At 50.2% G+C, this 15,632-nt stretch overlaps 5 protein-coding genes across 5 annotated transcripts; 2 read left to right on the plus strand and 3 right to left on the minus strand.

The window, feature by feature from the left end:
• Nucleotides 1-72: 72 nt before the first annotated feature.
• On the plus strand, nt 73-2,096 carry KY384_004539 (uncharacterized protein; the record flags this gene model as incomplete). Its single annotated transcript, XM_044813044.1, has 6 exons — nt 73-139; nt 581-600; nt 1,561-1,608; nt 1,674-1,832; nt 1,897-1,992; nt 2,043-2,096. 6 exons carry the CDS (start codon nt 73-75, stop codon nt 2,094-2,096), a joined length of 444 nt encoding a protein of 147 aa, XP_044670464.1.
• Nucleotides 2,097-2,537: 441 nt separating this feature from the next.
• Nucleotides 2,538-3,443, minus strand: KY384_004540 (uncharacterized protein; the record flags this gene model as incomplete). Its single annotated transcript, XM_044813045.1, has 3 exons — nt 2,538-2,669; nt 2,751-2,918; nt 2,988-3,443. The coding sequence occupies 3 exons, from the start codon at nt 3,441-3,443 to the stop codon at nt 2,538-2,540; spliced, it is 756 nt and encodes a 251-aa protein (XP_044670465.1).
• Nucleotides 3,444-7,285: 3,842 nt separating this feature from the next.
• On the minus strand, nt 7,286-8,614 carry KY384_004541 (uncharacterized protein; the record flags this gene model as incomplete). The annotated part of the gene is made up of 3 exons (XM_044813046.1): nt 7,286-7,662; nt 7,725-8,391; nt 8,606-8,614. 3 exons carry the CDS (start codon nt 8,612-8,614, stop codon nt 7,286-7,288), a joined length of 1,053 nt encoding a protein of 350 aa, XP_044670466.1.
• Nucleotides 8,615-9,045: 431 nt separating this feature from the next.
• KY384_004542 (uncharacterized protein) lies at nt 9,046-11,929 on the plus strand (the record flags this gene model as incomplete). Its single annotated transcript, XM_044813047.1, has 2 exons — nt 9,046-10,243; nt 10,428-11,929. 2 exons carry the CDS (start codon nt 9,046-9,048, stop codon nt 11,927-11,929), a joined length of 2,700 nt encoding a protein of 899 aa, XP_044670467.1.
• A 264-nt stretch (nt 11,930-12,193) lies between these two features.
• On the minus strand, nt 12,194-14,677 carry KY384_004543 (uncharacterized protein; the record flags this gene model as incomplete). The annotated part of the gene is made up of 1 exon (XM_044813048.1): nt 12,194-14,677. The coding sequence occupies one exon, from the start codon at nt 14,675-14,677 to the stop codon at nt 12,194-12,196; it is 2,484 nt and encodes an 827-aa protein (XP_044670468.1).
• Between the last annotated feature and the right edge of the window lie 955 nt (nt 14,678-15,632).

A 15,632-nucleotide genomic window follows, 5' to 3' on the forward strand; every position in this document is an offset into this window, starting at 1 on the left:
ATACTCGTCATCGTTTTCAAAATGTCGACTAATGAGGTGGTTATAATGACGGGGAACTCGGTACGCTGCAGCATGATGGGCGGGAATGGTACGCCTGACGAATCTAGCATCCTGAGCTGGCAAAGATGGTGGCAGACGGGTGAGCATAGTATTGCTTTCAAGCATGGCATATGCTGACGTAAGCTAGTGTGAGCAAAGAGGTGATTGGTGCTTCCCCAACATCGAAAGATTTCATCTAATCTAGTGTAGCTCGCGAAAGTGCTAGTCTTGAAATACTCGAATCAAGTATGTTCGCCGCGGTAGACTTAGAGTGTCTTCTCTTTCTAACAACATCAGGAAACATCCGTAACCATCGGCGAATCAGTAAGAGTCCATCAGCGTTGTGAGCTTCGGTGGTGCTCACGACATACTTAGGTCCGAGACGAGGAGTCAGTGGCTACATCTTCGAACGCATTTCCGATTTATGTGCTGAAAGTTGATATTCAGTGTCTTCATTGTTCAGTCGCCCGCGCCAGGAGATGTCAATGATGGTATACCGCATACAGTCACTGCTGTAACCATTATCGCTAATGATTATCAGGTCTCATGGAGCTACTTCAGGTAGCGTCCAATTTACATCGATGCTACTACAGCTGCTAAAGCCGAACATGAAGATGATCAATGCCTGCAAAACGGCATCAGCGAGGTTGGCCATTCGACCAGAATTCATGGTTGACTTGCTGATAAACATAAGACGAATCACGGCAGTCATACCAAACTTTCCGTATGCACGGCAGTGAGTCCTTGTAATCCCCTCGGCTTCAAATGTCCTCTACTAATTAACGACAGAGACAAGAAAGTCTGTAATCCTGTCAATCACGTAAAGCAATGCTAAAGATGATTGCAACGCAGGACAAGAGTCGGTAAGGTTCATAATAAGACGAGCAAAAAGCCCGAGCTGAGAGACTGCCAGAGCTCCCATTACCGCCCGGCTAGTAGCAAATCTCTTGCAAGTAGCAGGCATAAACCACGTCGTAAGAGATACAACGCAGACTTCTGTAGATGGGCTGATAAGTGAAAGATCACAATGGACCTTCATGCAAGCCAAGTACATATTTCTACGCGCCCCAAGACATTCTCAGCTGACTGTCATAGATACAAGGCTTCTTTTCGGTGCCTGTCGACAAGTGGGCTCATTCCTATAAGTCTTAAGTGGAATACTGATTGTGGTAGCCTTTACGCGGAACCTGCGACTATAGCATGGTTGAGAGAGCACTACTTATCCGAGATCAAATCGGACAAAGTGGTCATTGTTTCACCAGATGCCGGAGGTGTAAAGATGAGTCCAGAATATTCAATTCAATGGAGACTGCAGTGCTTACCAAATATCACAGGGCAACCTCTACCGCCTACCGCTTGAGTACAGATTTCGCCATGATACACAAAGTATTTCCTGGTCGTGGCCTGAGCATGTCTAGCAAGCGCCTAATGTGCCGTAGGAAAGACAAGAGGCAAGCGTAGTCTCGAAAATGGTACTCAATCATCTTGGCCAATACTATGCCTTCTGCTCATAACTTCCAGGTACTCGTCGGCAAGGTCAAAGGCAAAATGGCGATCCTCATCGATGATGTAAATATGTCCTCTGCTGCACCCCACCTACCATATGCAGACTGTATTTCTTACTAACTAGACAGATGTGCGACACCGCTGGAACCCTATGCAAAGCCGCTACAACGGTGAAAGAGTATGGTGCCGCAGAGGTACTTGCAATGTGCACACATGGCATCCTGAGCGGCAAGGCAATCGACAACCTCAACGGATGTGATGCCTTAAGTAAAGTCGTTGTAACAAATGTGAGTGGACTCTGGGCGCCTGCAGTGGAAACACGAAGATGGCAGAATACTGATAGGAGAACAGACTGTACCGCTTCAGGGCAAAGATAAGCTGTGTCCTAAGCTCACAACTATCAACATTGCGCCGACCTTGAGTGAGGCAATAAGAAGAACCCATAACGTGAGAAATTTGCGTCGATAGTACCATCAGGATACTGATTACTTCCACAGGGCGAGAGCGTCAGCTTTCTGTTCACACACGCTCCGGTCGATAGCTCACCGTAATGCAAACGGTAGCTATGCATCTGCTGAACGAGGTATAATGTTTGGGTACTGGGGAAATGTAAAAGTCCTCTTGGCGTATAGTTTGGGATTAGGAGGCATGCGTCAAATCGAGATTGCTGTGTTCTTGGAGGTGCTGTGGAGGTCTATCTACCAGAAAGAGGCATTTCAGCATATACATGTCACGCTGGGAATGAGCCACCAAAAGATTCGCACTCGCATGGTCAAATTCACACTCGCGATCTTCATTTGAAACTATGCTCTTTGAAGCAGCTGTCCACAAGTGCGCCTATCTTCAAGCCAGGAAATGCTTCTTTCTCGCCCCAAACACTCTTTGTTGATCCTCGGAACCATGCAGCTGTAGATCCTACCCTCATCAACAGCTCGGAAAGTCTCACTATCATCCACCGCAAGCCTACACCCGCTTTGATGACGCTCTCCGTTCTACCTTGTGTTAGCCTGCTGCGACGAAAAGGTGAAAAAGATAGGATTGGGAAGGAGAAACCTACTCCTCAGCTCTGTCTTCTTCGCTTTCTCCTCGTTCACGCGCTTCGCCAATAGTTGTGCGTAATCATTCTGCAAGCACCATTGAGTTAGCCCAAATCTGCCACCGGAGAATCGTTGCGTAGAGTAAGAGCAACGAATATGGGGACATACAGCAGCATCCTTAGTAGCCTCCGCCTGTCGCTTCTTCAAAGCCATACGATGACGTTTATGCTGCAAACGCTGAGGAGTAACGAGACGCTGGATACGCGGGGCTTTGGTATAGGGTTTTGCGCCTTCCTTCTTAGGCTGGACTTCACGGCGGATGACGAATTTGCGGACCTGCATTTCAACAATGAATCAGCCAGATATTTCGCTTGGGAAATGATTGGGGTAGGGGTTAGCACATACATCATCATCCTTCCCCAAATTGAAAAACTTCCTAATCCTCGTCGCCCTCTTCGGCCCCAGCCGCTGCGGTATATTCGTATCCGTTACGCCAGGGATCTCATTATCTCCTTGCTTCACAATCGTGAGTGCCAGCACCGCCAAATCCATGCCCACAATACACCCTCGCACCGACTTCCTCTTTCGCTCGCCCGTCCGCCGGGGCCTGTAGCACGAGTGCCCTGTGCTCAATAGTAGCCTGACTCTTGTGGGGTGCATGATCCCTTGTTTCATCGGGAAGCCTTGCTTGTCATTGCCGCCTGTGATTTTGAAGACGTAGCCTTTGTATTCGTCGCCTACGCTGTCGCCGGCTACTTCGTGCCCCATGCGGCGGTCCATGAAGACGCGGAGTTTGCGGTCGTCCTCAATTTCGATTAGTTTTTGGGTGCCTTTGGCGGGGTTGGAGATGTTGAGCTTCATGGTTGCGGCGGAGAGAGGGAAAAGGGAGGAGGTGGTGGTTGTTGTGCGTGTGCGTGGAGCTAGCGAAGCGCGCTAGGATAGATTTGGATGATGACTTGGCATTTCAGCCCTACGAAAAGAGCTTTGTTGAATGGCACTGGCATGTTTTCCATCACAGCCATGAGTTGGAGTGAATCAATCATTTCGGCAACATCACTGATCCATCTACATTACTTGCTAATTCGCCCATTACAGGAACTTCAACCATGCATGGTCGCACACCCATGTACAAACAACCCGCTCTCTCAAGGCTTTGCCGGTCTTATTGCAGAACTTGAATTCGAGATTTTAATTACAGGATCCGAGACCATGCACTGATTCATTCAAGGAAATATGTAATCTCAAGTGGCAGGCGCTGTCATTGAAATCAAGCTGATGTCTTGCTCGGCCCAAGACCAAAGTCCGCCTTCGCGTCTGCCGTATCCGAGTGAGAAGCTCTTTCCATTGCACCCCTAACAAAACGCAAAAACCCTCAAATCCGGGTTGAGTTTAGGTGCACACTACCGGTATGTCAAGAGGGACGAGATTGTCAAGTGTGCTTTTCCAGATGGATCTTAATAACTATCAAAAAGAAGAATGCGGCTATTACAACTTTCATTAAAGTCTTGAACAGCATCTTCAGACGTTACATTCACACACCGTATGCCTGATTCTCTGGCGCGTCTCCTTTTGCTGAGCCACTTAGTGTGACGGTAGATTCCAGTGACATCAGTAAAAACTTGGTTGTCGAAATACTGAAATCAACACCGATGCTTTGTGCAGCCACCGACCCGTAAAAAGTCATATGATCTGGTTGGTAAGCACATAACGTCATCGTTTGTCTCCAGGCACGCAAAGAAAGTGGTATTCAACGGCTGTAAGAAGGAGGCAGAGGGGCTGTTGGCACCAATAGAGGACGTCTGGTCGACATACAATGCTTTGAAAGATAGATCGCCAACATGATCCTCAGGTCTGTCTAGCAGTGTGTCGACCGCCCCAAGCGCCTCATTTGTTGCATCAATGAGATCGCGAATATTCTCTACCTTTTACTCGCCATGAGTAAGTGTCGAATTAGTGCTACCGACAGGAGATTGACGAGAAGCACCTACAGAACTCCTGGTACTTGGTGACGTCCCGTCAGAAGGTCGACCAGCTCCAATACTCCCCAGTCGGCCGGCACCAGCAACTCCAATCGACGCGTCAGCTCCAATTCATCCAGCGCAGCCACCAGAACTCGACGCTTTCCCAACGCCTGGGCAAATAATGGGCGTAATAAGTCGCATGAAGCTCAGTGAGCTCAACATGATATAGAGATGCATTACTTCCAGGTCTGCTTGAATTGGCTCAAAGACAATTTTGGTCCGGTTGAATGAGTCGAGGACCGCAAGACCTTACGCATTCGAGAGCTCTGGTATGACGATACGGGAGTGGACATCAAATTCCATGGATGACCTACCGCAAGGGTAGACGTTCGAAATCTCTCAGGCCCTCGGTGGAGGGCGCAGACCGAAGCATGTCTCTTTGGCTTCCAATAGCCGAAGACATACAAGAAATGCTGCGTTTCAATGAAGGCCACTCATCCCTCATATCTGCCCGTGTCATTTCAATATCAAGAAGTTTTTCACTCAAGATTCCACGACGCAGCATGAATTTTATGATTTTAAATTTCGATACTTTCTTTCTTCAGCCAAAAATAAAAATATATAAGGAGTCTTGCGATCCACACTCAGCCGAGATGCAGATTGAGGAACATTTTGCGCTTGTCGTGTAGACTCCATTTACTCGCTGCTTGCGAATTTGACCATATCGTCTACTTGCTAGAGGAACTCGATTTTTTGCTTATAATTCATACGTCTACTTTGATCAACACTGAGCCCTCAGTGGCCTTTGATGATGTTGGTTCAGCCACACAGCTCGCTTAATACGGGGTGGTGATGTTTCCAACCTTATTGTTCTCCTAAGTTTCCATTTTGGGCAGCGAAGCCACTCCATTGATTCTGGTTCAGGCATGATGGTAGTCACGGGCCAGCTTCTAACTTCCAAAATTCATACGCAATGTGGACTCTCTGAAGTTTACGACCAGATTATTTTTGATTACTCAGCTACTTGTCTCGAGAAGGCCAGAAGGGGGAGGATTTGCTCTTTGAGGACTTCAGGTTGATCAGAAATTGAAGCTCTCAAACCAGTCTTCGAGCACAGAGAAGATCAATGAGATCAGAGTGTGTCTGCTACGCGAATTGCGATGTACCATTGGAGATACTTTTCAAATCCATTTGCTTGCGGATGGCTATTACTATCGATTTCGGTGCAGCCTCTGAAGGTTTATTTCTTTTCACGCTTTCTGGTGGAACGGTTTCAACGTTGATCTGAGAGAAATTCATGACTCTTCAAACTCAAATATTCTCGTGTCCGCTTATAAAAAGCTCCTTCTTCTCTTTCATCTTCCTTCCTCAACTTTCTGCACTCATTCTTCGCAGACATACATACACGCAATACAAAGTAGATTTCACTCCCACAAACCTCTCCAAGCCTTGCAAGTACAGTGCTCTGTGCCGTGTCTACCATCAAACCCTTCCTTCTCGTAAGACATCGTAGAGCAGACGTGTGAGCAAAAGACTAAACGCTGACGCAGCTTTGCCTCAGACTGTCTGTGGAAATGGCACCAATCGACGGCCTCATGTCGAACTCCGCCATCTCCCCTTTAGCCATCTTTGCTCTTGTAGGCGCTGCCCTACTCGTCATCCCTCTGCTCTTCCTTTGGTTCTGCTGGAGTCATGTCTGCAGATACTTCGTGAGGCAATGTCGTCGCCTCTCTCGAGCCTTCTCTCGCCGTCATAGATCTGCTTCGGTAGACACCACCATCCCCCATGACGCGTACACCGACTGGGGACTGGGTGGCCCCTTTGGCGATGCTTTGGACCTAGACGTGCCTCCCCCGCCTCAGGCTCACCAGCATCAGGTCCAACAGTATAATCTGGAAGGCATCAACGGTGATCCGCCTGCATACACCGCCCCAACTCCGCCTGGGCCTCCACCCGCATACGTCAATCTCCCGCTCGAAGGGATGGTGATACATTACCCGGCGCGGCCCCGGCCCATTCAACAACGGGCACCCATGCCAAGGACTGGGCTCCCAAGGCGAGGAGCCACCGCGCCAACGACACCTCCAGGGCACGCACCAACGGAGCCGGCACCACCCACTCGGACCTCGTCACCGAGTGCTCCAGAGACGCCTCAGAGGGGGCTTTCGCCGCAGCGGCCGGCGACGCCCTGGGGTCACCGGGCTGTGCGTGGTCAGGACGAGGCCGACGATGGAGAGCCTGGACCATCGCGTCAGCCCAGGCGACTGGACTTGTCACGGGCACAGGGAGCATCGCGGGCTTTGTGGGATGCTGTGGAGGGCGGTGAGGGAGGGAGCGGCAGGGGATGGACTGCCCTCCTATTTGGATGTGAGGGCCGAGGAGGCGAGGCGGGCGAGGGTGGATGAGGCCTGGCGTAGGGGGTGAGGGAGCAGAGACGAGGGACCGGCTAGAAGGGAGCCGCTCCAGAGGTGAATTTGAGTCGCGGTCTGTGTGCTTTCAGGAGTCGCATTTTAGGCGTTATGGTATTGGATATGACTTGATTGATGTGTTTGAGTGAGGTTGTTCGCGATGATACTCGAGTGATTTGTGCAAGATTAGCTTTTTGAAAGATCATTGATCTGAGAGATACCCCAAATCGTATGTTCATATTACACTAATGCTTCGAAGTGTCTGCATACTTGACGAAGCACGTCTCTTTCAACTCGCAAGATCATGTAGACTAAGCCCCTCGCCGTCATTGCGTCATTCCCACGCCTCCAATTCTTTCTTTAGGTCCTGCCACCGCCCGGCCCTCAATGGATCCACCTGGTGCAAAATCTTAATATACTCCACCAATTTCTGTCTCTCCGTCTTCCACTTCCCTGTCAATTTCCGATGCAGCATCCCCATACGAATCAATGCCAGATAGATCCACTTGCAATCCTCCGCGCCTTTTAACATGTCGTTTACTTTCTGCAGTTCGTCAGCTACGTATGTGTTCCTCTCTTCTGCCGTAATGTCCTTCACGATCGAACTCTCAGCCGAATCGGGGTCGAAAATTGACAACAAGAATTGGTGGTAGAACCATAGACTCGAGTCGTCCCCAGACGCCCATAGGGCGCCTTGTATCCACTCTAAGTCTATCGACCGTCATCTTCCATCAGCTGCATTCAAAAATCAATGACACACCAAGAGGGCTTACCTTCATCTAGCAGCTTCAGTCTTTCGTCCTTACCTGCATTTCTCTCATCTAGAAGGCGAGGAATCACTTTACTTCTTCGATGCCACGCTGAGAAATTTGAAAGGTTGAAGTCCAACATTGTCGTCGTGTACTCGAATTCCTCTTCAGTCAAACTGCCCGGCTTCTCACCACCCTCTTTTGTCCCATCGCTTTCACCATTATCCACCACTTGATTCTCGGTGGAGCCGATTTGCAAAGCAGGACTATCTAGTGCAGCAACGACGCCCCTACGATAGCCCCACCCATGGAAATTGCGGCTATCTAACGCGTGCATCTTAGCAACAAGAGTCAGCTCATCTTCCCAGAATTGACGCGCTATGTATGAGGGGAGTAGAGCGTTGCATTGCTGGAGAAGCCATGACCGGTAGTTCCATATCCAGTAGCACTTTGGGAACTTGCGGAGCAGGGGTAAGGTGAAGTAAAGATCGTTTGAAATGAGACGTGAGATAACGGAATCGGGATTCTCAAGGCTGCCGGTAGTATGTTGTGGGTTACTGGAAGGAAGTTGGCTAATGATATCGCTGAGGATGCGGCGGCGATGATTCCATATCGTGTAGAACTCGGGATTCTGCTTTAGCAGCCTGGAGGTCAGCTGGAGGGTCGAGGCATCGTATTCGTAATTTTGAATCTATGAACCGTCAGGACTGCCAGCCAGAAAGTCGCATAAGACATGCTTTCGCATTGACACTGTCTACAAGGTCTTTGTACTCGTCAATTTTTTCCAGTTCATTTTGGCGATCTTGCCCTTTTCGCGATAGACCATCTCCAATTCGGGGGACGCCATGCTATCAAGATTCCTCAGCTTCTGAGTAAGACTCGACGATCTTCTACGGGGAACCTACGCTTGCCATGTTAATGGAGATACACGACGCAAAATGATGGCTGATCAGGCATCAAAAAAACTACTCTGGCATTGAATCCACACCTCCGCTGCCCGGCTTTCAGACGCCCGCGGGTCGCTAAATTCTATCGCCTTATCTCTAGGGGCTGCCATAAGGGGGGGGGTCCCTGAAAGGTGCCCTATAAGCCAGTCTCTGCGCCTAAGGCAGCCCGCTGTGTCCCCCTACATGGGTTAGACCTGGTGCCACCTTCAGACTAAATGACGCTCGGCCATTGCGACTTCCTTCTTTCTCACATCATTGCATCACAGACATCGCTGTAGGTAGCCCGAAAATCCTTGACGTTTATCAAAGCACTCCATTCCATTCAATCAAGAATCTCACAGCGCCATAATCCATTCCTTTTCTGCAGTCTTTTGGCATCTTAATGCGTACCCCTAACAATGAGTGCAATGGCTGGCTCCAGAGCCTACCACGCGCGAAACTCTGCCTTCTCTTCTGGAGCTGACAGTCCTTCTTCATCTCAATCTTCCGGTGCAATTCATCTTAGTACACTTGCAGCTCCCAATCTCTCGCCTTACGAGCGAAAATTGCGAAGAAATCATCGATCCTTGGACCCCTTTCATGTGCCATCTAGAACTCACTTTACATCTCACCATCAATCTCTTCACAGCATCTCTAGCCGCCCACCTACCCCAAGCTCATCTGATCCTGAGTCTAACTCTAAGCTTATTCGAGTCTCCAAGCGCATACTAAAAGAAAGAAATACCAGCTACTTGCCCACACCACCCGATACTGACGATGAGGAAATAGACAAGAGAGCGTCTCTACAAGCATCGAGGATAGAACATAGTCCAACTTCTTCTGATGGCAATGGATATCCGTTTCCTCTTCAGCCATCACACCTTCCACCTACACAGCAGGTTCCACTTCCTAAGACACCATCCAGGCGATGCTTCAGCGCTGGCGTAGCTCGCTCTCCGAAGTCACCTTTTCCAGATCGCTTCATATCAAATCGCTCAACCCCTACATCTCCCCAGACTCCGACCGAGACTTTCCACGTCAGCAAGGCTCCTCGAGATCTACTACCGGACGAAAAGCTCTTGCGCCACGGTTCAGCCACACCAGACCCCTTTGGACCTTTGAAAGTATCCCGAGTCAGAAATGAGCGTGGTCATAAACCGAGAGGTCACGCAACGTCAGCCCGATTGTCCTCTCGAACGATTGGAGGCACCATTGTTGATGAAGTTTCTCCTGGACAGGTGTCGGGACAGAGCAGAGCTGCCAGCCTTGGAAATATCTGGAGCGCAGGGAATGCTTCACGTTCCATCATTCCTGGCCCCACCAGGGGCGTATCAAACGGAAGGGGAGGTTTCATTAGCAGTGGATCCAATGCACCGATGTACGAGTCACACTTTCTAGACAACTTAGACACCGATCAAGGCGTTGATTACATGGAGCGGAGACTTGCCGCAGCGATGAATATTGATCGAACAAGCAGGGTTTTGGAAAACACAAGAGCCTACCTACCCCCACGAGTCGTGAGTACTGGATCTATAGAAGTCAAACGGAAGAGGCTCTATCTGGAACAAGAAGCAGTCCGGAAAGAAGATCCTTGGGAGCAAACATGTTCTGCCTCCCGTGAGTTCTTTGACCGTTCACAATTTGACTCCTTGCTTCTTAATTATTCCTGTATACGTACTGACCTATTTCGAATCAGCACGCAAGAGGTCGAATAAGGTACTGCAGAAGCCTGTGCCCACAACACCATTCAGATAGGTCCACTTTGTCAAGGTATGGAGGATTCACTAACCTTTTTGTACAGTTTTAGATGCTCCTGGATTGCGAGACGACTACTACTGCACATTGCTCTCTTATGACCGTGTTTCACGCACCCTTGCTGTGGGTCTGGACAATCGCGTTTATCTTTGGTCTGAGGAGTACGGGGTGAGATACCCCTTTGTCGAGGACGATCAATCAGAAACCACATTCATCACCTCTGTGTCATTCTCTTCCGAAGAGGGCGGGTATAGTATTCTCGCAGTCGGTCGCAATACTGGACACCTCAGTCTGTGGAGCCTTGCAGACCCAGAGAAAATTCGCTTCACATCTCAACAACCAAATGCCATCGCTTGTATTTCCTTCAAGCCAGTCACTTCCCTTCGACCATCTGAAAGATTCGGCTCCACAGTGCCTACTGAAGAGCTTCTAGTAGGCGATGAGATTGGTCAAATCTATTATTACTCGATTGAATGGATGTCCCAGCGACAAGTCGACATTCACGGGTGGAATGGTCACATGAAACTCCTCGCAAAGATCGAAGTTCACACCCAACAAATCTGTGGCCTTGCCTGGTCTTCAACTGGCGAATTCTTTGCCACTGGCGCCAACGATAACACCTGCAATCTCTTCGACACCAAAGACCTCCTCAAAGACCCCACCCAAACCTCAAATCCTGACTCGGCGCCTAAGGGCCCCTTTCAGTCTTTCTTTGACACCCTAGCTCTGCCACATTTTATCTCTCGCACAACAACAACAACAACCATACCTTCTCTCGACGTCAATTCCCCTTCAATCTCCAGGGCGGCAAGCAACCCCTTCTCCGACCCTTTTCCCTCCTTCCCTGCCTTCATTCGGCACTCTACAACCATAATTCCTGGCCAAGATGGTTCCCTCCTCATAAGCGAAGGTTGCCAAAAACACAAATGGCAGCACTCCGCGGCTGTGAAAGCAATAGCAATCTGTCCCTGGCAGCGCGGGCTCATCGCCACAGGCGGCGGAAGCAACGACCGCGCTATCCATTTCTACCACGTCTACTCAGGCGCCTGTCTCGCGACTATCAATGTGCACGCGCAGGTCACAAGTCTCATCTGGAGCACCACGCGCCGAGAGATCGCGGCCACGTTTGGGTATCCCCAGCCGGACCATCCGTATAGGATTGCGGTATTCTCGTGGCCTGGATGTAGGGAGGTGGTCAAGGTGCCTTGGGGGAGCGAGCTGAGAGCCTTGTTTGCGGTGGCATTTCCGGGGAGTTGCGTCTCTGGAGAGGGAGGTAGGAGGGGTGGTGCGGGAAGAGGGATGGGAAGGGGTGGTGGGCTTAGGAGAGAAAGCAGAGCGTTGGGCGAACGATGGTATGATAGGACGAGGGAGGAAGGGTGTATTGTTGTCGCGAGTAGTGATGAGAGTGTGAAGTTTCATGAGGTTTGGGCTGGGGCTAGTAGGGTGCCTGCTGAAGCTGGGGTTGGGGTGCTTGGTGGGAGTCCGATATTGGAGAGGCTAGAGGGAGGCGGTGGTGGTGGGAATGATGGGGAGTGGCTCATTAGGTAGGATGGGTCGTGGTGTGTGGTGTTGTGAGGGTTTGGAGAAGGCGTGATAAGTCGATGAGTGGATGGGTGCTCTTGGAATAGGAGACGATGTGTATGACTTGTCATTAGCGGACCGCTCATTCATTGTGTTGTATCTTGTATGCTTCTATCCTAAAACGGCCGCCGTTGCATCAATCATTTACTCTCTCTCAATTAACGTCGTGTATACATAAATTTGATCATATAGAAATTTTTGTCGTCGTAATCTCCACTGAAAACTTGAGCATCACTTTGAACCCAAGTATCCACCACTTATCGTCCCTAATAGTCCCTTGTCTTCCTTCTTTCCCTCCTGCTCACCCATCGCAGCCGCCACTTTCCCATCCTTATGTGTCTCTCTCGCCGTCTTCTCCTGTGTACTCTCATCTGCTCCTCCACCACCCCTCAATCTAGTAGGCAGATACCCCCAAGCACCCTCCAGCATCCCCTTCTCCGTCTTCTCCTTCACCTCCTTCTCCATTCTCTGCGCTTCTGCCTCCGCCTCCGCCTCTTCCTTCTTCTCTTCCTCTGGACTCTTCTCGTCACCAGCCTGCTTCGGTTTGCCGTGGACATCATATCCCAGCGGATTATCCTCCAGCACTTTCGTTCCCTTATCCTTCGCTGTGTCTTTATAGCTTGCTTTCTTCTCCTCCTCGACTATCTTCTTGAATGCCTCTTCTTCTTTCTTCACCGCTGCGTCGTCGATGTCCTCCCATCCGATTTTCTTGAGTATACTGCCTACGAGATACCGGTATCGTAAGTGTCCACTCACTTGCTCGCTTACATCTACGTTCTCTACGCCAGGAAGACCCGCGATGCGGGAGAGGCCAGCAACGCCGTATTGTGCGCTCGCTGTCCTGTACAGGAAGGAGAGAACATAATCGTTGTTACTGAAGACGTTGACGAGACGGCCGGCTACCACGGCACGCATTCGTCGCCACTCAGCTGAGCCGCTTGGAGCCGGAGCACCGATGAGGACCGCGCTTTCGACTAGTCCGAACGCTTTGCGTTTAGCGAGGCTGGAGAGACACGCGTAGATTACCCTTGCGCCGAGCGAGTAGCCGATCAGTGTCACAGGCCGCTCGCCCTGGGCTTTGTTGACTAAGGCGTCAGCGAGCACTTCGCCTGCTTTGTCGGCACGCTGGCGGGCGATGGTGAAGGGGTTGTCGACTACACGGCCGACTTGCATTAGAGCTAGTGGCCAGGCGGCAGCTTCTGCCAGACCGGCGAGGACGGTGCGTTTGATGAGTTCGTTCTTGGCGTAGCCCCATGCTGCGGAGGAGACCATGGCGTCGAGACTATTGCCGAGGTTTAGGAGAGCTTCGAGCTCGAAGCGGAGAGCGAAGGGCTCGCTGCTGTGATTGTTGAGGATGGCCCAGGGATTGGTCACGTCGGTTGGAGAGGTCAGCCAGCCTGTTATTGCTATCGTAACGCGGAGACGACGGTTAGCGGAAGAGGTTGCTTGGCCTGCTTTGCCATCGTGAGATGGTTTCTTCTGGTGCGCGGGGGTGGAGGTGGAGGGTGACTGCTGGGAGGAGCCGAGCTGCTTAGAGACTGCTTGAGCCTTGTCTTTGATGTTCGGGGTCGCTTCGCTGCTTTTGGATTTGTTCTTTTCGATGGGGATGAAGGCAAAGTCGGATACTTCCCGTGCGTAATTGTCCATCATTTGGCCTGTCATTCTGCCTCCATAGGCACCGAAAAGGCCACCGACGATCACGGAGCTGCCTGCTACCGTACCTAGGTAGCCAGCAGCGGCTGTGGCTCCCAGGCCTAGTCCGCCCATGACGCTGCCGACACCAGCTGCCACTAGGGGCGCTGCCAGTCCGCCAGTGACACCTATCAGGGCAGCCCCAGCGACGGAGGCTAGACCAACTTTCCATTTTCGCGATGACTGGTTCTCATCGGCTTTCTTCTGAGCCTCAGCATCGCCCGACATCTGCTTCGCAGCCTCCAGGAGGCCTTTAGCGATCTTTTCTTCATCTTCGATGAGGACTTTAAGCGGAAGCTTGAAAGAGGATGTCATGTAAAGCAGAAGGACTCGAGATGGTGCGATGTAGTGTTCCAGGGATAGCAGTAGTAGCAACGTCGAGTGGATTATTAGGATTCTCTCCTTCTCTTCGAGTTCGGCAAGCGGGGTTTTGATGGGAGGGTAAAATTCCTCTAGTCTGGCGCTGAGCTGTTCCTCGACCTTTTCAGTCTTGGAATCATCAAGCTTTCGATCAGCAGGAGCGTATGTAGTATCCTTCGGTGGATCCGCCTTCTTCAATTGCGATTTGACTCTTTCTCGTGAGTTTACAACTTCGCCCACACGTTCTATGACTTTGCCCCTCCAATCGTCAAAAAAGTTCAGTGAATCTTCCTTCAGCTCTTTGACACTGATTGTTGCGAGCTCTTTCTGCCTTTGCTCTTTGAGCTTCTTCTCTGCCTCGATAGTCGGTATGTCTGCTTTGGTCGGATCTACGTCCGGGTTCATGATTTTCTCGTCCTCAGAAGCCGCGTCTTTCGCTATATCTTGCGCAACACCTGCATTGGCATCGAAGCTTGAGGTAATTGTACGCCGCATAGCAACCATTGCGCTCGCGATAAGGAGCGTGAGCTCGCCTCGTTGTTCTTCATCGAGGATGGTGGTTAGCGATTCTTCCTTGCTTTCTTCCTGCTTGGCAGTAGAGGGTTTGTTGTGAGTACTAGGAGCGTGACCGCCAAAGGGCAGGTGATACTTATGTTCTGACATATTCAGTCGAAGAAGTCGAGCGTAAGTGGATGATATCGTGAGGACCTGGCTTAAATGCCAACCCTCTGACGTAAATAAATATGCCAAGACTTTGAATAGATTTTGCAAATATGGTTTATTTACCTCTCTATCCTGTCCTGACTTCCATTCTTCCACGAGGAGCATATCAAGCACATACAGCGACAATTTACGTGCAAAATTGTGTTCCATGCTATTCTTGAAATCGTGTGTATTGTTCAGGTGCATCATGAACCGTTGTCAACTCAGTACATCCAGCCCAAGCCCAGGCATTCCCTTTCTTGTGTCCCCTTAGACCAAGCTTCAGTACTTAAGCGATCATTAGACATATAATAGGACAGCGGCCATGGCCGTTTTATTAAATTTAGCCACCGAACTTCTCATAATGATCTCACTCGAGCTTTGTCCCGAGGATGTCGTCAACTTCGCTCTCGTGAACAGATTTCTGCATGAAGTGTCTTACGACGACGCATTGAAGAGACATCGGAACTTCAAGCGTGCATATTCACTTGCAGATGATTTCTCCGGAGTACAGCCTGTGAAAAATTTGCCTTCTTTGCTGAAGAGAGTCTTGCTGGAACCTCGGATCGGATATTATGTTCGAGATTTGAGGTTCACGCAATGGTCGGGGCGCCTCGTTCAACCACCAAACCGGCGTACTTACGACCAGTCATACAGTGACTTAGACGTGAATTTATTCGCTAATGCTTTCCGCCTACTTCCAGGCTTAAGTCATAAGGACCAAGCCAGTGCGATTCAGCTTTTCCGTGGTCGCCATCCATATCTGATAATCATCATGCTTTTGGTACATCTGCCTAATCTCAAGAGACTGGGTTGGAAAGTCCATGGAAATCTGCCAGCGGTAAGGATTGCGCTGGAACTATTTGGGAGAATATGGCAACAGCGGGCTCCGCAAGCTTTCCCAAAGCTCGAAAGC

The sequence above is a fragment of the Bacidia gigantensis genome, assembly GCF_019456465.1.
Source record: "Bacidia gigantensis strain McMullin 20006 chromosome Unknown contig_231, whole genome shotgun sequence".
Taxonomy (NCBI): domain Eukaryota; kingdom Fungi; phylum Ascomycota; class Lecanoromycetes; order Lecanorales; family Ramalinaceae; genus Bacidia; species Bacidia gigantensis.